Source organism: Glandiceps talaboti, chromosome 13 (assembly GCF_964340395.1).
Source record: "Glandiceps talaboti chromosome 13, keGlaTala1.1, whole genome shotgun sequence".
Lineage (NCBI taxonomy): Eukaryota > Metazoa > Hemichordata > Enteropneusta > Spengelidae > Glandiceps > Glandiceps talaboti.
In genome coordinates this window covers 7,066,766-7,088,581 of record NC_135561.1, presented here as the reverse complement: position 1 = coordinate 7,088,581, position 21,816 = coordinate 7,066,766, and the positions used below count along the sequence as shown (strand labels likewise).

At 33.9% G+C, this 21,816-nt stretch overlaps 2 protein-coding genes across 2 annotated transcripts; one reads left to right on the top strand and one right to left on the bottom strand.

Annotated features, from left to right (window-relative positions):
• Positions 1-216: 216 nt before the first annotated feature.
• LOC144445039 (signal transducing adapter molecule 2-like) lies at positions 217-17,696 on the bottom strand. The gene is made up of 13 exons (XM_078134591.1): positions 17,588-17,696; positions 15,674-15,758; positions 14,749-14,824; positions 14,147-14,242; positions 13,477-13,556; positions 12,240-12,303; positions 11,284-11,353; positions 10,143-10,332; positions 9,400-9,494; positions 8,877-9,053; positions 7,979-8,205; positions 7,318-7,580; positions 217-4,927 (listed from the first exon to the last, which is right to left on the bottom strand). The coding sequence occupies exons 1-13, from the start codon at positions 17,628-17,630 to the stop codon at positions 4,732-4,734; spliced, it is 1,662 nt and encodes a 553-aa protein (XP_077990717.1). The 5' UTR covers positions 17,631-17,696; the 3' UTR covers positions 217-4,731.
• On the top strand, positions 17,420-21,770 carry LOC144445040 (COX assembly mitochondrial protein homolog). The gene is made up of 4 exons (XM_078134592.1): positions 17,420-17,937; positions 18,334-18,429; positions 19,738-19,828; positions 20,603-21,770. The coding sequence occupies exons 1-4, from the start codon at positions 17,913-17,915 to the stop codon at positions 20,718-20,720; spliced, it is 330 nt and encodes a 109-aa protein (XP_077990718.1). The 5' UTR covers positions 17,420-17,912; the 3' UTR covers positions 20,721-21,770.
• The last annotated feature ends 46 nt before the right edge of the window (positions 21,771-21,816 follow it).

The following is a 21,816-nucleotide window of genomic DNA, read 5'->3' as shown; positions in this document are numbered from 1 at the left end:
GTATGCATGTATGTGTGTATGTATGTATGAATGTATGTGTGTATGTATGTATGTATGTATGTATGTATGTATGTATGTATGTATGTGTGTGTGAGTGCGTATGTATGTATGTATGTGTCTGCACGTGTGCATTGATGTATACGTCAATGTCTCACATTTCTCCCTCTCTCTTTCTATTTCACATATCTCATACCACCAACACACTGTATGTTTCCAGTAAGTGTTTAATTTAGTTTATTTCTTAAAACTAAAATACAGTAAAAACTGCTGATAACATATTGATGTAAAGAAATCATAATGTAAATTCCATATAAATATTTTCACTTCTCACAATTTGTAAAAACATCCTACAAAACGTGTCAAGCAAGCAGAAAGAAAAATCAATTTCTGGAAAGACCACACATTAATTTTCTCACACATTTGTAAGTCTACATGCATCTATTCCAAAATAGCTATAGTATATACACAAATCCATTGATGTGTAAGTTTTTAAATTTACATGCACTCATTCATTCGAGTAGCACACATGTCTATATCATACTAAATATTACTTGCCAACATTTCTAATCAATAAACCCCTCCAGTACAATCAATTGTGTGTTTCTTACATTTACTGCTCTCAGAAGCAGGAAACAACACCATAACTCATCAGTGTTGATGTACATATATTTTTAACTTCGTGCCCACGTTTGGCACTGAAGTAAATATGAGTTTGATTTGAATGGTTAAAATTATGAAATATTTTTGTGTACACTAAATTTGACGTGCACTTTTTTTAGATTCTGGTCTAGTAATGATGTTGACTGCAAGTTTTGTTGTTGTTCTTATTGTCATTGTTGGTGTTTCTGTTGTCGCTGTTCCTGTTGTCATTGTTCTTGTTGTCATTGTTCCAGTTGTCATTGTTGGTGTTCCTGTTGTTGTCATTGTTCCTGTTGTCATTGTCAGTGTTCTTGTTGTTGCCATTGTGTTCCTGTTGTCATTGTTGGTGTTCGTGTTGTCATTGTCATTGTTCCAGTTGTCAATGTCAGTGTTCCTGTTGTTGTCATTGTTCCTGTTGTCATTGTTCCTGTTGTCATTGTCGTTGTTCTGTTGTCATTGGTGTTTCTGTAGTTGTTCCTGTTAACAGTTGTAATAACTGAACAAAGAAGTATACAAGAACACAATGGCAAACCTCTCAGGCTAGTGATATGTAGGGTATATTATTTGTATCTTGTATGTGTCTCAATATGAATTATGGAGTTCTTGGAGTATCTGCCTCTGTTAACTAAATACCATATGTGAAAACAATGTTTTTAAGGTACCAATAAATATACAGATGGGATAAAAATGTTCCCGTCTTTGTCTTTCTGAATATTCATATAACCACAAAGAACTTTTTAAATGCCCAGGAAGCGGATGAAAGGACATTGTGTGTGTGTTGAACAGAATTGGAAATACATGTACATGTACATTTAAGTGTTCAACTTGTAATTGTAAAATAGAGTCATTGGCAGCACTCCACATTTGAGTGTGGCACGCCATATAATCAATGAATTAGTGAAACATGTGGAGTATGGTACTTCAAGCGATCAATGGATTAGTGAACTTGTCGAGTGTGGCATTTCATACGATCAATGGGTTAGAGAGACACAGTGTGGCACTCCACACACTCAATCAATAGGGAAACACACAGTGTAACATGTCATACGATCAATGGGTTAGTGAAACATGTCAATGGATAAGTGAAAACGTGGTATGTAGCACTCCACGCACTCAATGGATTAGTGAAGCATCCAGTGTGGCATTTCATATGATCAATGGGTTAGTGAAACATGCAGTGTGGTATTTTCATGCAACCAATGGGTTAGTGAAATGCAGCATGTGGCACTCCACACATTCAATGGGTTAGTGAAACATGCAGAGTGCCACTTCATACGATCAATGGATTAGTGAAACATGACATGTGACACGCCACACACTCAATGGATGAGTGAAACGTGCAGTGCTGCCATTGAATAACTGTCTACTTAACAATATGATGAGGTGATTTGGGATGTATAATATACACAGCATCATACCTTGGATAGTTCTATCACAATACATTATATCCTAAATCTAAATTTTCCTGTCAGTCTTTCATATATAAGACTGTGGTGTATATCTCTCATCTCCTGAAATCAAACTCTTCATATCAAATCAAATAAACAATAAGATGCTGCTGTGAAGATGACCTTCCTATCTTGTCATACCATCACTCATCTCATCATTGCACACAAATCAATATTGAATTTGTGAAAATTAACAATCAATTATAAATTTAGTAATTTACAAGAAAAATACTTCCCTCTAAACTTTAAGACATGTCTTACTTTTCAGAAATCATAAAGAAAATCTTCAGATTATAGTTTTTGTTCATTTAAAACCCTAATCCTGCCATGGCCACTGTCTTTTAAGTGGGCTTAATCTGAAGAGGGTTTTAATTAATTTAATTTAATTTAATTGGTCATTCAACGTCTCACATCAAACACTTTACACACTGATCCTAATACTATTACAAGACACACTATCAAAGTTTTCCCCATTGAGGTTTTTTCATTTCATGTGGTAAGAAATTCATTCATGTTTGTTAAAATATGGCTGCTACCATCATATTTTTTTCCTAGACTGTCTCCCATTGAAACTAAATTAGAAAATATATCAACATGAAATATTGTCTAAAATTGGGTGATTTCTTATATCATTTCTCTGTTTTAAGTTTTGGGCACTGTGGAACAATTTATAAGGTCTCCATTGATTGGACAAGTATTTTTGCCAAATTTTTCTAACCAATCAGAGTAAACCTTGTAATATGCTTCACATCATATCTTTAATTTTTATGGGCTGTAACATCAACTGCTACCACACATGTCATTCTTGTTTCTTGTGTGTTGAGTATAGCTGGAAGCTTATAATGATAATATAATATTTACATTATACCATAGACATTGGAGAAGAATGTTTATGATTATACAAATGCAGTTATAAGCAAATGCAAAGACATACCATAGAGTTGTCGTTACAATAAATCATAGTACTCTGTCAGTTTTGTCTATGGGGGAGCGAGGCGAAGGGAGGGGTTTCCCTTGCAGTTTTTCATATCATTTTAGTTTTATCTTTTTACCAAAGGCTTACAGAAAATTGCTCATGGGAATATTTCAGTATACCTATTATACCAAATTACAGCATAAAATCACCTCAATTCACTGACATATTTTAACTAGACTGTTTTGGAACCTCAGTATCAGAGAGGAAAAAAAGATATATACTGGGAAAAGACTTTTAGGACACTAAATGTACACACTATTTGGACTATAAACAATCCATTCATACATTATCTCACATCTTATACAAACATATATTTGCATACAAAATGTGCCGAGTTTGGCAAAGGAACATACTAGTATTACACATTCCAAAACATTGCAACAAGTGTTGGCATTACAAATGATAAAATTCTCAGGAAATGTTAATTATTTACAAAACTTTGATGGGAAATTATACTGTTTGATGATAATGCTTACAATAGCTGCATCTCATTTCATTTTAGTTGCGCTACTTGCAATGAGTGTTGTTTTGTTGAGTTCATACTGCTCATATCTACAAGCATGTGGCTAATTTATGTCAAAATCTGGTCATGTTTTGTTGGCTTTTGACAGCCCCGAAAGGTAGTCCAAATATAGGCATCTTGTTCATTTTTCACTGCCCATATATGGACAGCCCTAATATGTATATCTTGTTGATTTCAAACAGCCCATATATGGGCATATTTTGTTGAATTCAAACACTAAAAATATGGGTGATTTCACACTGTCCATATATGGGCATATTTTGTTGAATCCAAACACTAAAAATATGGGTGATTTCACACTGTCCATATATGGGCATATTTTGTTCAATTCAAACACTAAAAATATGGGTGATTTCACACTGTCCATATATGGGCATATTTTGTTGAATTCAAACACTAAGTATAAGGGTGATTTCCTACTGCCCACATGGGTAAGCCTCTTTGACTTCAGACTCCCAAATATGGGTTAGTATTGATCATTTCACTTTTTTTTCCCAAATTGATAACTTCTAGAAAAACTCCAAGATACTGATAACCAATGCTTACTATTGAACAAATACTCCTGCTCTGCAATTTAATTGATCAAACTATTCTTTTACGTGTTGTGAACAAGCAGAATGTTTATGTGTATGATATGCTGTGAATGGTTCGATAAACAACGCCCTCAAGTGATAGAAATTGAAATTACACCGGATTGTTGAACACATACCCACAGAGAGGAAATGCCAAATGCACATAATGTTTCATTACACTGTGACACTGTTATTCTTCTTTCTTATAATTCTTAATAGTATACCAGATATCACAATAATTCTAAATTTTGTAATATTCCCGGATTGCCTGTCAAATGATGCCATAATTTTCAGCCATCACCATCAGGAAAAATCTAAAATTTACGCAAACAATGTTTTGTTTCAAAATTTAAACTTTCAAAAAAGTGTGATGTAAGCAATGTATGAGTTTTATATTAAACTATTACATTTTACCACTAGAGGGCGCTATTTACCGAGAAGAATGGGAATGAAATGAAACCAGTAAAAGTTAGCAATGACATAATCCTGCCAAAAATGAAACTGATATCTCCTTGGCATTAGCTGGCAGTATACAGAGTTGATACTAGTTGTGTGATGTTGTTTTTTGATACACTACAATAGTTGTTGCTGTGGTGGAGGGGGCTGTGTATACATAGGTTGTGACATGGGTGGAGGCATGCTGCTAGGACCACTGTTGCTGTAGTTTGACACTGGTGGTGGTTGCTGCTGCGGGACCTGCATGTTACTTTGATTCATGGGTGGTAGTGATTGACCATAGCCTGTTGACTGGATAGTTGGTGGTGTTCCACTGTAACAAACACAAGACAAGACAAACGTTAACATGGTAACAATACAATAATGTCACTCTATTCTGCTGATATACTAGTTACATCTTCCTAAACATTACTGCAAGAGTAGACACTCATCACAAAAAGATGCCCTAGTGTACGTTATGTTATTAGATACAATAGGATTTGATTAAAGATACACACACACTCTCTCTATATGATGAAGCATTATTGTGGTCATCAAGAGTCAATAATTTGTCATGTATGTAAACATATTGAATATCATCAAGTCAATATGCTCTGTTCAGGTAAGGTCAATATACTCTATATTGTCAGATCATTATTCTCCATATTGTCAGTTCCAAATGTAAGATTATTATAATCTATTGTCAGGTCAATATACTTTGTATTGTCAGGTCAATATACTCTGTATTGTTAAGTCAATATACTCTGTATTGTCAGGTTATTGTGAATATAATATAATGAGGTCATTACACGGTATGTAGTTAGGTACATGGTCTATACTGTAAAGTCAATACAGTCATTTATCAGGTCATTATACTCTATATTGTTAGGTACATAGTCTATACTGTAAGGTCAATACAGTCATTTATCAGGTCATTATACTCTATATTGTTAGGTACATAGTCTATACTGTAAGGTCAATACAGTCATTTATTAGGTCATTATACTCTATATTGTTAGGTACATAGTCTATACTGTAAGGTCAATACAGTCATTTATCAGGTCATTATACTCTATATTGTTAGGTACATAGTCTATACTATAAGGTCAATACAGTCATTTATCTGGTCATTATACTCTATATTGTTAGGTACATAGTCTATACTGTAAGGTCAATACAGTCATTTATCAGGTCATTATACTCTATATTGTTAGGTACATAGTCTATACTGTAAAGTCAATACAGTCATTTATTAGGTCATTATACTCTATATTGTTAAGTACATAGTCTATACTGTAAGGTCAATACAGTCATTTATCAGGTCATTATACTCTATATTGTTAGGTACATAGTCTATACTATAAGGTCAATACAGTCATTTATCAGGTCATTATACACTCTGTATTGTTAGGTACATAGTCTATACTGTAAGGTCAATACAGTCATTTATTAGGTCATTATACTCTATATTGTTATGTACATGGTCTATACTGAAAAGTCAATACAGTCATTTATCAGGTCATTATACTCTATATTGTTAGGTACATAGTCTATACTGTAAAGTCAATACAGTCATTTATCAGGTCATTATACTCTATATTGTTAGGTACATAGTCTATACTGTAAAGTCAATACAGTCATTTATTAGGTCATTATACTCTATATTGTTAGGTACATAGTCTATACTGTAAAGTCAATACAGTCATTTATCAGTTCATTATACTCTATATTGTTAGGTACATAGTCTATACTGTAAGGTCAATACAGTCATTTATCTGGTCATTATACTCTATATTGTTAGGTACATAGTCTATACTGTAAGGTCAATACAGTCATTTATCTGGTCATTATACTCTATATTGTTAGGTACATAGTCTATACTGTAAGGTCAATACAGTCATTTATCTGGTCATTATACTCTATATTGTTAGGTACATAGTCTATACTGTAAAGTCAATACAGTCATTTATTAGGTCATTATACTCTATATTGTTAGGTACATAGTCTATACTGTAAGGTCAATACAGTCATTTATCAGGTCATTATACACTCTGTATTGTTAGGTACATAGTCTATACTGTAAAGTCAATACAGTCATTTATCTGGTCATTATACTCTATATTGTTAGGTACATAGTCTATACTGTAAGGTCAATACAGTCATTTATCTGGTCATTATACTCTATATTGTTAGGTACATAGTCTATACTGTAAGGTCAATACAGTCATTTATCTGGTCATTATACTCTATATTGTTAGGTACATAGTCTATACTGTAAGGTCAATACAGTCATTTATTAGGTCATTATACTCTATATTGTTAAGTACATAGTCTATACTGTAAGGTCAATACAGTCATTTATCTGGTCATTATACTCTATATTGTTAGGTACATAGTCTATACTGTAAGGTCAATACAGTCATTTATCAGGTCATTATACTCTATATTGTTAGGTACATAGTCTATACTGTAAAGTCAATACAGTCATTTATTAGGTCATTATACTCTATATTGTTAAGTACATAGTCTATACTGTAAGGTCAATACAGTCATTTATCAGTTCATTATACTCTATATTGTTAGGTACATAGTCTATACTGTAAGGTCAATACAGTCATTTATCTGGTCATTATACTCTATATTGTTAGGTACATAGTCTATACTGTAAGGTCAATACAGTCATTTATTAGGTCATTATAGTCTATATTGTCTAGCAAACACTACCTTGTAGAGTACTGCATCTGTGACGGCTGTTGTGACATTGGAGGCATAGTGCTCATGATTGGCATCTGACCTTGAGGTGGCATTTGACCTTGGGTCATTGAAACTTGACTTTGTGGAGGCAGCTGACCTTGGGTCATGGGCGGTCCTTGACCCTGTGGTGGCATTTGACCTTGGTTCATAGGAGGTGCTTGACCTGGAGGTGGCATTTGTTGACCTTGTGGTGGGGGTCCCTGAGTCATATATTGACCTGGTGGACCATATGGCTGAAATTAAGTCCAGGGAATAAAACAATAGTTAAAAATCTCAATCTGTCAGCATCTCTGTTTTAGAAATTATTGTATAATTGTCTAGAAACTGCATGATTCTATTTATTGTCAAAACTTTAACAGACACCTTAAGGCATTGGTTGCTATGGATACAGTACGACCAAATAAGGGCATAACTTACCTTTTGCATGGGGCCACCTTAAGGCATTGGTTGCTATGGATACAGTACGACCAAATAAGGGCATAACTTACCTTTTGCATGGGGCCACCTTAAGGCATTGGTTGCTATGGATACAGTACTACCAAATAAGGGCATAAGTTACCTGTTGAATGGGGATACAGCATTACCATGGAAGTATACTTCCATGATATTACCAAATAAGGGCGTAACTTACCTGTTGCATGGGGACACCTTGAGGCATTGGTTGCTGTGGATACTGTTGTTGTTGCTGTTGCTGAACTTGTTTGTATGAATATGCATAATATGGGGCATCTTTCATTAATTGATGGTACATTTCTAAAGCTTGACGAAGTTTTTCATTCATTGCAGTGAGTTCTGCATGTTTTCTATCTATCTTTTCTAGTTCTGTATCAATAAGAGGTCCCATCTGTTTACACTGATCTGTAAGTAAATGAATATATTGGGGTTTGAGTAATGTATTAGTCATGATGGTCTGATGGTTAGAATGACCAGCTTTCAATCCGTAACTTTTCAGTTCGAGGCTTACTATCGTCATTTGCCTTTGAATGGCTGAAGTCCTTGGCTAAGATTTAAATCACCATTATGCGCATGACAACACAGCTGTATAAATGGGGACCTGGTAGGACAGAGGTTGTTATGTGAATGATTTAATCATAACAGAGGTTAACAGAGAAGAGATCAATTAAAGAAGCATGTCACATTAGGATCGAATTGGGGTGGACAAAATAGTTTTCGGACAGATTTATAGAAATATACTTAACTACATGTATGTACGTCAGATGAATAAAACATAGTAATTATTAGTTCTTTGATATGTATTACGACCATGAATTCTATGTACTTATGAGTAATGTTTGTTCAGGTTGACAGGCTTCGTCAAACTCTCCTGAACAGGTGAAATGTTACTCATAATATATTAGAACTCTCGGATAGTGATACAAGAACTAATATTTGCTACAGAAATAGTTGGTCCTGTATAAAATAAATGATCCCTTTTGATCCTCACGGCTTCACTGATAAGTAAGTACTAATGTTAGAACCGAGGATCATAGAAACCAATGCAACAAGATTTGTACATCTGTCTGTCCTACCTTCCAATATGAGCATTTCCTGTGTGTCTGGTCTCTCCATGCCAGTAGGATCTGCATTTTGTAATAATTCTAAAGCTCTGTCCATTCTTTCTTCGTCAATCTCTGCCACTGGAGGGGGTGTTTCCAGTGTCCTCACTTCCACTTCTTCATTAAACTGTACTGATTTTGCTTTGATAACTAAAAGATATGATGATACAACAGATGATGATACAACAAAACAAGTCTTCTAATTTCAAAGACATAGCCCCCAACGATTACAAGGTTAACTGGTGTATGAAATATGGTTCTACACATTTAGCTGGCAATTTAGACGTAAGTACATAACACCATACATAACAGTGTCTATAGCTGACATATTCTATGATACAACATTACCTATCCTATAAAGTACAAGTATTGCATAGATGAATGGATGCACTTGCTACAGGGATAGCTGTTACCTACTTGTACCCACACACTAACAAGAACATTGGAAGGGCAATTTCAGGAGACTCCATACCACAGAAGAAATGAAATAACTAACCTGGTTCAGGTTCTGCTGTTAAATCGGCTGTCACAAAATTTGACGGAAATAATCCACTTCCACGGAAATTCTCGCCTTTCCACCAATTAGCATCACTACAGAGGAATGATAAAAATTTGAAGTTTACACATATGTATACAAATGCATTGGTATTCAAATGTTTAACAATATCTTGAGAGAATGTAGAACACAGGGCATACAAAGTTACTTCACATGATATCAACAAGGTAAATCATTTGGTTAATTAATAGTTACAATATCCCATTATCATAGTCCTGATTTCCTTATTTCACTTATGAAAAAACATTTCATTTGGTATAGATATTCATAATTTTCTAGGACTGGCGTTATCTTGCCAACTCTAGTGAATGTTTGCATAATTAGATGTTATTCCCCAATATTTTTCCATGTTCAGCCAAGGAAAATATGAGTGACCTAAGGGGCCTTTGTCACTATGAGTTGCAAGACTCATAGTGACAACTGTTAGGTCACGAATATTTTCCGAATATTTGGAGAATAACATAATTATACCAGTTCCAGTAATATCAAAGAAAAGTCAGAGAAAGTAATGAAAATTTTGAACGTTTTGACTCGTATTTAGAGGACAGCAGATCCAGTGATGTAGACACACGTTGTTCTGACATCGATGCAGTGTCGTGACGTAGAATGACCAGAGTATATATTCCATATTTTTTGTTCATCTTGGCTAGTGTATGGTATAATAAACAATGGCAAGAACTCACCTGTCATCTGTTACAGTAATAAATTCACCAGCCTTGAAGGTTAATTCATTGTCTTCTGCAGCTTCAAAGTCATACAATGCTTTCACTTTCCTTTGTTCTCTAGCTCTAGGCTCTGATGATGTGAAAGCAGTAGGGTATAGACTTGTGGTCTTGGCTGAACTTCCACTCTCCTTCAGTGACAACTCAATGGCTGGATACAAATCAATGGAAAAATACCAATTATTTCATGAGTGTGGCTAAGGTTCTCCCAGCCCCAATGGTTTGGCAATCAATATTCACACACATTAATAATCATTTCAGTTGATATTAAAAGATGTTAAGTTTAGCAATAATTAAGTGTAAAACATACAGAGATAGTAGTTAGTATGGTATGGTATTGACCAGTACTAACTACAGTACAAAGACACTCTGAATATGTGTTACAGTGAAGAATACATTATAGGGAAACTATATTTAGGAAGGTGGTATACACTGATGTTCATTTTAACAGAATGTTCACTGTAACAAAGTTTGTTCAACTGAGGTTTTAGAATATATCATTAGTTCTATGAGGGTTACGTCATATAATATTACCTTTAGCTAAGTCATTCTATATATCATTAGTTCTATGAGGGTTACATCATATAATATTACCTTTAGCTAAGTCATTCTATATATCATTAGTTCTATGAGGGTTACATCATATAATATTACCTTTAGCTAAGTCATTCTATATATCATTAGTTCTATGAGGGTTACATCATACAATATTACCTTTAGCTAAGCCATTATATATCATTAGTTCTAAGAGGGTAACATAAAATATTACCTTTGCTAAGTCATTCTATATTATTAGTTCTAAGAGGGTAACATAAAATATTACCTTTGCTAAGTCATTCTATATTATTAGTTCTAAGAGGGTAACATAAAATATTACCTTTGCTAAGTCATTCTATATTATTAGTTCTAAGAGGGTTACATCATACAATATTACCTTTGCTAAGTCATTCTATATTATTAGTTCTAAGAGGGTAACATAAAATATTACCTTTGCTAAGTCATTCTATATTATTAGTTCTATGAGGGTTACATCATACAATATTACCTTTGCTAAGTCATTCTATATTATTAGTTCTATGAGGGTTACATCATACAATATTACCTTTTGCTAAGTCATCTTCTTCTTGTTGTATGGCTGCAGTTCCTTCTTTACTTGGTGCTGGAGTTTTACCCTGTAAACATCACAATTAATTATATATATCAGAATCAACAAACAGTATTAAACAAGCATCAATTGACAAACAGATTAAGTTCTTCTTATACAAAACCCAAATATAGACTTCTTTTACAAAATAGAGACTTACAAAAATAAACATGATATTACCCCGGTATATTACATTTGCCCTCATCACCAAATATTGCCCACTTGTAGTACTCTCTTGAACTAAAGCCACCTACTTAAGTTACAGTCTAATTCACTAAACAGCGCTTCAATTTACATAAACTCATCGAATTTATGCAACGATTTGATTCTTTTTCTGTGAGGTATTCAGCACAAACCAGACAAGAAAGTAGCTTTATTTTGTCAGTTAGTTTTGATTAACTGAATTACAAGTAAATGTGTACATGTCAACAGCTTATTTTGTGTATCCACCGACACTGTATACAACCTGTATAAAAAACCTGGTGCATTTGCTTGAATGAAGTGAGTTAAGGAAAGACTTCACGCAAAGACAAAATTAGGTAAAAATAATACAACTGATACAAAAACAGCAGCGGGTGTCTCCGATGAAGGTTCACACAATGCTTTTATCAGTTTGTTTAGATCTGTGGAAGTTTATATTGTAACAGTAACTGTCAGACTCTATGTGTAGAGTTCTATCTAGATCTGTAAACAGAGTTAAGGCATCCGGACTCATGTGATATTTATACTTAGATAAGTTACCAACACTAATTACATTGCCTGTCTTTGCATGAAAGTTGTCTCATTCCTGCTTACCACGAGCAAGCATTCACACCGGTGTTTTTTCCAGGGTTGTATATTAATCATATGGCTAGAATACATGATCATAGATAAAGTGATTCATATGAGAGAGTGACTTCTACATCAACACTTACCTGCTCACTGGCAACAAAACTTGCACCTTCAGCTTTGAGACTGTTATATAATGATGGAATTAAACTGTCAGGAAAACAAAATACAACATAATAAATAACTAAATACTAAATGTGATGTGGTATGATGAAAGCTCATTTGTGCAAACATTCAGTCTAAGTTCATGAATTTAACTTCGTATTGCACCAACATTTTCAATTAGTTCACCAAAGCTTTTACCAGGTTTCAGTTCAATACGAAGTTAAATTCATGAACTTGTGTGGTTTGTTTTGACAACAGTGTACTGGTAATAAACCAGAATTTAAATTTATGTTTTTAGGACTGCTAGTCAGATTTAGCCAAGTGAATTGTTTCAATTACATATTTCTATTTGATTTCCATTGGTCTAACAAACTACTATCATATACATAAGGTACACTGTCTAGATACATGAACAATGTTATAATTTTAGTTGTCAAAGTGCCCTGCACTACAAATAAATCCAAGCCCTGTAAATCCTTTGCTTTTGGGATCTAATTTTTTCTATGTTCATAGTTGCAAATATTACTGATATGCATCTAAAATTTGCTTTTTGCAATTTCTCTTATCAGGATCAATAAAGTACTTACTATCAATTCTAAAGATGGCATAAACTTAGAAAACAAGGTATGAGAGACATTTTGACATTACACGCCATGTCAATGTTTGAATCCCAAGGTTTTGGATCAGAACTACCAATGAACTATCAATGGAGCTGCAACGATTACAAAGATTCATTCTTCTGTTTAGGATTAACTCTCTATACTATAACTCTACCATACAACTGTCTTACACGTCCAAATGTTTTTTTTATTGTCATTTTTCAAGAAAATTTTCGATAACAACCCTTAGGAGCAAATATCAAAATCAAATACAATAAAGAAGCCTTACAAAATACATTGTGCATCTATTGAAAACAATCACTAGTACCCTGTATAAGTCAATGTGAGAAGTTTATAGGATTTACACTTCAGTTACTTGTAAAGTCAGCAGCCATTTCTCACGGTGTTTTTGGAGTGCAAGACTATTCTCTGCTACAAGTTTTTCTGTTCTATATTTTGTATAAATAAGGTTCTTTAGATGATTAAAATTTTAAATCTTTACTTCTAGTTTTTACAATAATATGAAATTTTTGATGAGAATAGAAATATCGTAAATAAAGTTCCAAATAAACATCCAAATGTTACTCTTAATGCAACATTGGCCTTTAACATTACTTACTTTAGTTGTGGATCATTCTTGAATTCTTCAGCCCAATCTTTGATGAGACATTTCAGTTTGTCAGCTACCTTGGGATGACCCTGTTAAAAAATATGAATTTGAAATTGTACCATGAATGTGATTCAAAGGCATCTTCCTTAAGACACTTGAAGATTGTTACCATGGCAATTGTAAGTTTTGTCTGACTTTCCATTCTTTAACTTATAAAATAAGAAACAGACAAATATCTTCTGAAGTTTCACAGAAAATTGCCTACTTTTTCGAGAATGCAAAGTACACTTTATGTTTGTGATACAGGAAGAGATTTTCACCTTTCGTTTTTTCATTTTTTTAACTTTATGAGAGAAAATCGAAAACCAAGCATTCATCAAAAATTGTCTGATTTTTCTGAAATACTGTTATACCAAAAGAGGCAATCATTCACACAGTCTCTTAGAGTCAAACAAGGCAAGGGATGAATAAAATATGTGTCATTTTGGTGTAAATGATACAAATCTGGTTAAGTTAGGGGTTCTATCCCCATCACTATGCCATACCTAACAATTAACCTTACATTTGTACTCCTCAGCTTCATAAAATATATGTACTTATTTTGTGGCCAGTTGACTGGTCTTCACACTTTCCCAAACTAGGGTTACACAAACAAACATAACAAGGAAAATTTCCTTACCTTTGCTATAAGAGTTCTTGCTTCAGTACAGAAATCTCTTGAACATATTTCTATGTGAAATATCTTGCCACAATTACTTACAGCTGCACCGAGAAGCTAATGAAGTAAAAAGAAAACAAAAACCATCAATGATCATCACCACAATCACCACCACCACCACCATCATTTCATACTTTTAGGAAATCATACATAAAATAAATCATCTTATGTCAGAGAGGATGACTTCCAGTATGGTGTAACTGGATGGCGGTGTAGATTTTGTCTATTGTTCTTGTTGTGTTTTCATCTTGTTTTGTTAAACTTTGCTATCGCATTGTTTGTGCTTTCTTTTTGTGTGGTATGTAATGTGTTTGGTGAGTGGTAACGGGGCCAAGGTGGAAATCAGTTTTTGTTGTTTCCTGGCTACCCCATTCTTAAATAAATGTTACTACTACTACAACTACTACTATCATGATCATCATCTCCATCTTTTCAATTATGATTGGGTAAATGAATTATGATCATTTAGTGACAACAAGGGTAATAGGTCAATACATGATCAGCTGTTCCATATGGCAATATTAAACATTGCATCTATACAGAAAAGTCTGTGGAATTCTCACCGTAAGTGCCTGCATAGCCACATATGGAATATGATGCTTGATTCTCTTCATAATGGCCCGGAGACAGTCTTTGGGGCTACAAAGAAATTACCTTCTGTCAGTGATATCAACACCAAGTCTTGGTTCAAGTCACACCAAAGTATATGATTACATATACATATTTCGGACACTGGTTCTGCTGTGTCCGAAATATGAGTCAAAACATTCAAAATTGCCATTACTTTCTCCAACTTTTCTTTGATATTACTGGCACTTGTATAACTATGTTATTCTCCAACACTTTTCTTCATTCATTCAGCTGGAAAATAATCGTGACCTATGGTTTGTCACTACTCGTCTAGCAACTCAGCATGACAAAGACCCCTTAGGTCACTTGTATTTTCCTTGGCTGAATGAAGAAACATACATGTATTGGGGAATAACATCTAAATAGTATACAGTACACTATATCGCTGTTGAACTTACTAATGAATTATTGAGTTTCAATACATGTACAATATTTAATTATGAGATTCCTTTTTTATACCCATCTGTCTGTTAGTCTAACATTCATAATAGATATTGTTATTTTCAGTCTATGGCATTGTAATGCTGATAATTCTATGTAACGTTTCAGCTAAACTTCATTCAAAATATTTGAAGAATGGTTATTTTTTTTAATGCCCCATACAACAATATTTCCCTGCACAATCTGAGTATGAAATGTCTTGGTAACCTTCATCTGTCTGGATTATTTAGTGATAATATCTAGTAACTACTAGTTCATACAACATGTCAGTTAAGAAATGGTACTGGTTCACATCTTATCATTTGTATACATGTAAAGAATGCCAGTTTGAATACTAGTATATATGCTACCACCATCGACTGAACTAGTGACTGTGTTGAGGAAGATTGATAGAGGGCGCTGTAACTATAAACTTACCCATTTGAGACTCTTCCTACTCTATCACAGATATCCATGATAAGTGCCCAGTCTTCTGAAGTATTCATTTCACTGGTCACTTTTTCTGTAAAATATTAATACAGAAGATACTGAATTATTATTTATTATAATAATTATTAGTTTCTCCCTTTTAATGTTGATCTGTCATATTAAATATTACAGGATAATCAGCAAGACAGTATATATTATGTAAGTGTACGCATTGAAGCATTTGTCAATGACAATTTTAATTTCAATTTCCTCAATTTTTTCAAAAAAATTTTTCTTCTTGATACCTCCATAATAGCCAACTGCATGTATGTATATTCAATCATCTATTTCCATGCTTTGTAGTGTGGAAGAACATCAAGAAAATTCAAATATAAGCATTCCCTACATATACCCACCAAGTATCTTGGATAATCCTATCTGAAACAATGGTTAGATTGCATATATTAAGATATGTAATGTACATGTCTCAATGCAGCTGTCTATAAATAATTAACAGTAGACCTTTTTTTTGTAAAGACAAAGGACCTAAAAGTATAAGAGTAGATAGCATTGTCGCATCTTAACTCCAGAAATTCATCCACATTCTGATTTATTGTTCTTTACCTGATTCCTCCTCCCCTCATCCCCCCCCCCCCCATAAAATCTTTTCTTTTTCCCATCCTTTGTTTCAAATAATTTTGTAATCAATTGATAATTTCCTGTAACAGTTGCCTTTTGTGTTTTATTTATCTATAAACATATCTTTGGTAACTTTGGTCAACATATTTATTGTTTTAGCTCTGGAAATGTGTGCTGCAAAATGGATGATATGACCACAGCGTAAATGTGCACAAGGTTGCGCACATATGCAATTTTGAGCTAGTCTATTTGCATGACTTACTGCTGTCTGTTTTATAGCTCAAGTGAAAGTTAGACAAGAAATGACAGAATAGACAAGAAGTAGGTTGAATTTAGTGATTTAAAGTTTATTTCTGAATTTTTTATAGTCATTAGCAAGGGTATGGGCTGTTTTTGTACCGAAAATCCGTGTGCACAAAATTGATGCACAATCTCAGGGTTTTAGATAGGGAAGAACCATACCAGAGTGGGTAAAAGTCTCAGAAACCTAAGAGCGCATATTTCCAGAGCTACCAGTGAGGTTATTGAGGCTATACATGTAGTTCATAATTATGTTTATTTATGTGTAATAGCCTATGGGTTTAGTTTTCAGAAAAATGTATTGTGTGTTATCAGTATTATTTACACAGTCAAGGATATGGTTGAAGGGATACCCTTGGCTATTGTCTGTGATGATGTCACCAACATATGACTTGTATTGTTTACGTCTGATTCATCAACTGCTGCAACAAGCATAACCTTGTAATTACAACTATAAGAATTCTGAGGACACAATTTAGTGTGAAATAAACTGGCACAGAAAAAAAGAAGTATGTAAGATTAGTAAAATGAAGTCACTTAAATACTGGCAGGTGAATATTATTTTGAAATATAGAATATGAGAGGTACCGTGGGTTTTCATACGTTGATCACGTAAATGCTACAACAACGACACACGTACAAAGAAGGTCTGGACTTCCTGTTCCGACTCCGAGTTCAAAGAACGGTAATTTTGTTTGACGAAAACAATAACACGAGTATGCGAGAATTTATAATAAGAATGGGATCAATGGAAATAGAGGAAACTTGAAAATAAAACAATAAGCGCAACGTTTTTTGACAGAAAACAGCTGATCAGTTAGCAGACACGCCATGACTGTGCTGTACGACTTACAAGTTACACACAAACAGTGGAAGGCTGATACAGTGATACTGATAGAGACATTCCTGTTTTAGTTTCACACTATTTCATCTATAACGTACCTGTTAGATTGATAAGAAGGATGTATCGTTTCTTTTACTTACCGACATCGGCATCGAACGGCGATGAACTACTAAATAGCGGCATTTTGGCTAAAATTGGAGAATTTCGTCTACACTGAACAGGTCGAGAGGGTTCGGCTTTTTTGTTGTCATTCAGTGCGCATGTGTAAGGTGGAAATGACGTCATGCTAAATTTAGATACCCTCTCGTTTTTAGTTTATTTTAAAATGAAATCTTAGTTTTCAAATAAGTAAATGGATTCAAACCATGGAATATTAGTTTTAAGATGATATTGACATGTATTTATCACTCATTTTCTCATTACTGGTGAAAAGATCATAAGTTACCGAACAAACGACGTTTCAAGATGGCTGAGTTCAAAGAATGTAAAGGTAATCGTATGAATATTTTTCGGCAGACGAGGGGTTTAAGGGTTCCCGCAATATTGCGGACGAGTCGGTTGAAGTTTACTAATGTATGGGAAAGGACTCCACCAGTCATTTTACAGATTTGTGGTGAAATACAAAATCCAACTCACTGTGAAGTCCGTCACATGTGTCCAATATTTTATGTAACTTAAGAAGGGAGCCTTCAGTAATTACAGGTGGGGGGGGGGGGGGGTCGTCGTTTCACATTTGGCTGTCATGACCCAAGTACCCTCGGACTCCTGGTAGGTATGAAGGGAAACAATTGCAAGGTTAATTGCTATTTCGAATTCAGAGTAACCTACCTGAACATATAGTCCCTCTGACTCCCAGGCCATATTTTGTCTTAACTTTTTTGTACAGAACATGACGACCTTAGACATGTGGAGATTGATGTCCTTATTCCCAAAAGGATGAGAGAGAAAGCCAGAGTTGAAAAATGTGCAGATGAAGTCAAAGGTATGTATGTACTTAAACTGCTACTTGACACATGAGTGACTTCCAATACTATAATTATGAAATAAATTTAGTCATAGGGTATGAAAATAAGCCCATGAGAATCACCCCTCAGACTATGTGTACATGGCGCATTAGAGTGGCCTTATGGATTAGAATTTGGTATTTATTTTGGATTTTCAATTTATAAAACAATTTTATCATGGCTTCCTACTTGACAAATCAATATGAAATAACATAGTAGTAGTAGTAGTAGAATCATTTATTATAGTGACATGAGGTAAACAGACTACCGCAAAAAACAAAACAATTTACATTACACAACCTCCCAGCCAAATAGGCTTATATGTCACCTAAAGTGAAATAAAACATAATTAGAACAGATTGAGGAGCTTTTTTACAATAATGAAAATATCATTTACAAGGCAAAAATAAGAGTTATGAATTAATGTACAAGTTGTCCCTTCTCCTTAAAAATGCTTTCTCAATAAATCTTGTCATTTTCCGCACTTTTCTTGCTACCAAGTACCTTAGTTTTTCGTTTTCAGGTAAGTCAGTGTACTCATCTCCAAAATCAAAAAAGGAAACCCGAAGGTCATTGTAAAAACTACAGTGCAAAAGAAAATGAACTTCATTTTCGACGACATCGTCATGGCAGAGGGTGCAAACTCTTTCAGATATCGGTTCCCCTCTGAATCGTCCAGTTTCTATACGAAGGGGCAATATGTCAAGTCCTTGTTTGTGACTCAATAAATGGCAAAAGACTGATAAGTGTGTAAAATGTTTTGTAGTTAAAATAACAATTCTTTTACATAGTTTTTACCTTTTTGCAATGTATTGAGTTACAAACACGGACTTGGTCTATGGTGTTTCACATTGATTTTTCAAGTAGCAGTCATGATAAAATTGTTTTATAAATTAAAAATCCAAAATAAATACCCAATTGTCATCCATATAATCACTTTAATGTGTGTAAATGTAGTATTTTTAAAGTAAATACTTCCTTGTTTATACTGGAACCATCTGTGGTCCTATCAAAAAAGTGAACATAAATGAATCCTTTCTCCCAACTTCTACTTAGTTGTGTACAAACAAAGGAAGGAAGAGGAATAAGTTAAATGCCAAAGAGTATTTGTCCAATAGTTGTGTGTTGGAGATAAACAAACAAATCTATTGGATTTCTACGATTAGAAACAAAGTACATTGAACTGTTATAATCCTTCTCAGTTGAAATCATACCTACATGATGGAAATATTTGGTTATATGATTGAGTAACTGTAAAGATTTAATATTTCACATCCTATTTACAGCTTTCTCAGAGTGTTGTGCTTCATCCTCATTTGCCATGGTGCTCAAATGCAGAGAACAAAATGCAGCCCTGAAGTCATGTCTTACAAGATGGTAAGTAGTTAGATCATGTGTTGAAAACAACCACACACACACACACACACACACACACACACACACACACACACACACACACACACACACACACATGTACATGCACACACACAGACAGACACGCATGCATGCACGCACACACACACACACACACATACATACATGCTCACATGTATGCACACACATGCATGCACACATACACACACAAACAAACACAAACAAACAAACAAACAAACAAACAAACACAAACATGCATTCAACTCACGTAAACAATAAATTGATTCAATTTAGAGTGTTCTTATAATTCCAAGAACCACTTTGAGCATTTTACAAACTTAAAATGATGTCTGCCATATATTTCAACCTGTTGCATGTGCATATTCTTTTACGTAACACTACAGTATAATTTATGATTTGCAGAACAACTGAAACTTTCCCATATTATACAGAGAAGAACTAAGATCATGCTGTCAGTTGTCCTTTGTAATTGAAATAATCTACCCAAGAAATTCATACTTAATTTTACACATCCCTTTTCTCTAGTTACCATAACATTATATCTAAAAAGTATCTTTAATACACCATGCTTTTATTTTTGTTTATTTCCCCTTCATGAATGCCTGTGAACTTGGCTTAGTATTGGACACTGGTGCTTTATAAATGACTTGATTGATTGATTCATGAGAATTCACTTTGTCATAGATAGAGCTAGTACCACTTCACAAATATGTGTATCTCTACTATCATGACTTTTTTTGTTGTTGCTATTTTCAGGTACAAGGACCAAGACTTTTTCAATATGTGTAAAGAAGAATACCTAGCAGAAAGAAAGGAATATTTAAAGTCAGGCAAAACTAAAAAACAAAGGAGATTAGAAGGCACTCTTTCATAACATAAACTTGAATTGGGAACTTGTAATCCAGACTGAGCATGCTCAGATGCAAAGGACTATGGGATTATCTGTGGTTATTGTAATGCCTAATCTGAAGCTACCGGTAAAATTAACCTCCCACAATGGTCAGGGTGAATATGAATTGATCATTCGTGGTTACAAACAATGTAACATTATTGTTTACGATGCTAATTGATTAGTATTTATTATCACATTTCCCATGATGCAACATTCAACATGTCAGGTTTGCAAGTTCCCTATTGCTGTAAGATTTGAACATTTGTTGAGCATGTCTTGGCTTTTCTATCTCAATGGGAAACAATATCCAAGTGTCAAAATAATTAAAATACACATCATAAAGATCAACAATTCATGATAGTTACTAAAGAAGGAATGTTAATTAATAATTAACACAGCTCTCATACAAAAATTGATGAAAAATTAATTGAATATATGTCATAATAATTGGCCATTTTAAGCCCCATTTTGATGAGTTTGATACAAAAAGTAACACAAAAACAAGTCATACACAAAGATTGTTGACCAAAGGTCAGATATTGGAGAATTGTGCACTTTGGAAATAAAGATAGAAAATTTGAATTTTTATAGTACCATGTGTAGATATGAAGGCAAGGCTTACTCTTTATTAGAATTCTTTTGAAAATGTTTCAAATATTTTCTGTGTATCATGGTATGTTTTGACATAAAACATTACTTTGGTATTGAAAAATATACCATGGACAACTTCCAGCCCTGACAAAATCTCATAAGAGTATACCTGTAGAAATAGGTGGAAAAAATTACTTTTCTCAAGTCATATCAGAAGATGTACAATACCTATGCTTCCAGTGTTTGGAAAGATACTGTATGTAAAGCATTCGAACTGTATTACCATGGGGAAATGTATTAGTAGAAATGTGTAGTTCATTTCAATATTTTCATCCAATAATGTCAATAAAAAATGTTTTGTTTTTTTTAGGAAATGACAACTACAAGTTTGTGTAACATTAACTGTCCACACAGTGAGACTGCACTCATTCTTTACTAAATGTAAAATAAATGGAGTTTTTCATGTAGAAATAGTGTTGTTGTGTTG

Bases quoted from the DNA above. Each gene is read 5' to 3' on its own strand.
- LOC144445039 (XM_078134591.1), bottom strand. From the start codon at position 17,630: ATGCCGCTATTTAGTAGTTCATCGCCGTTCGATGCCGATGTCG. The intron at 15,759-17,587 runs GTAAGTAAAAGA...AATATTTTACAG, and splicing joins GCCGTTCGATGCCGATGTCG to AAAAAGTGACCAGTGAAATG. The intron at 4,928-7,317 runs GTAGTGTTTGCT...TGTTTGTTACAG, and splicing joins CAGATGCAGTACTCTACAAG to TGGAACACCACCAACTATCC.
- LOC144445040 (XM_078134592.1), top strand. From the start codon at position 17,913: ATGGCTGAGTTCAAAGAATGTAAAG. The intron at 17,938-18,333 runs GTAATCGTATGA...TTTTTTGTACAG, and splicing joins TGAGTTCAAAGAATGTAAAG to AACATGACGACCTTAGACAT. The intron at 19,829-20,602 runs GTAAGTAGTTAG...TGCTATTTTCAG, and splicing joins AAGTCATGTCTTACAAGATG to GTACAAGGACCAAGACTTTT.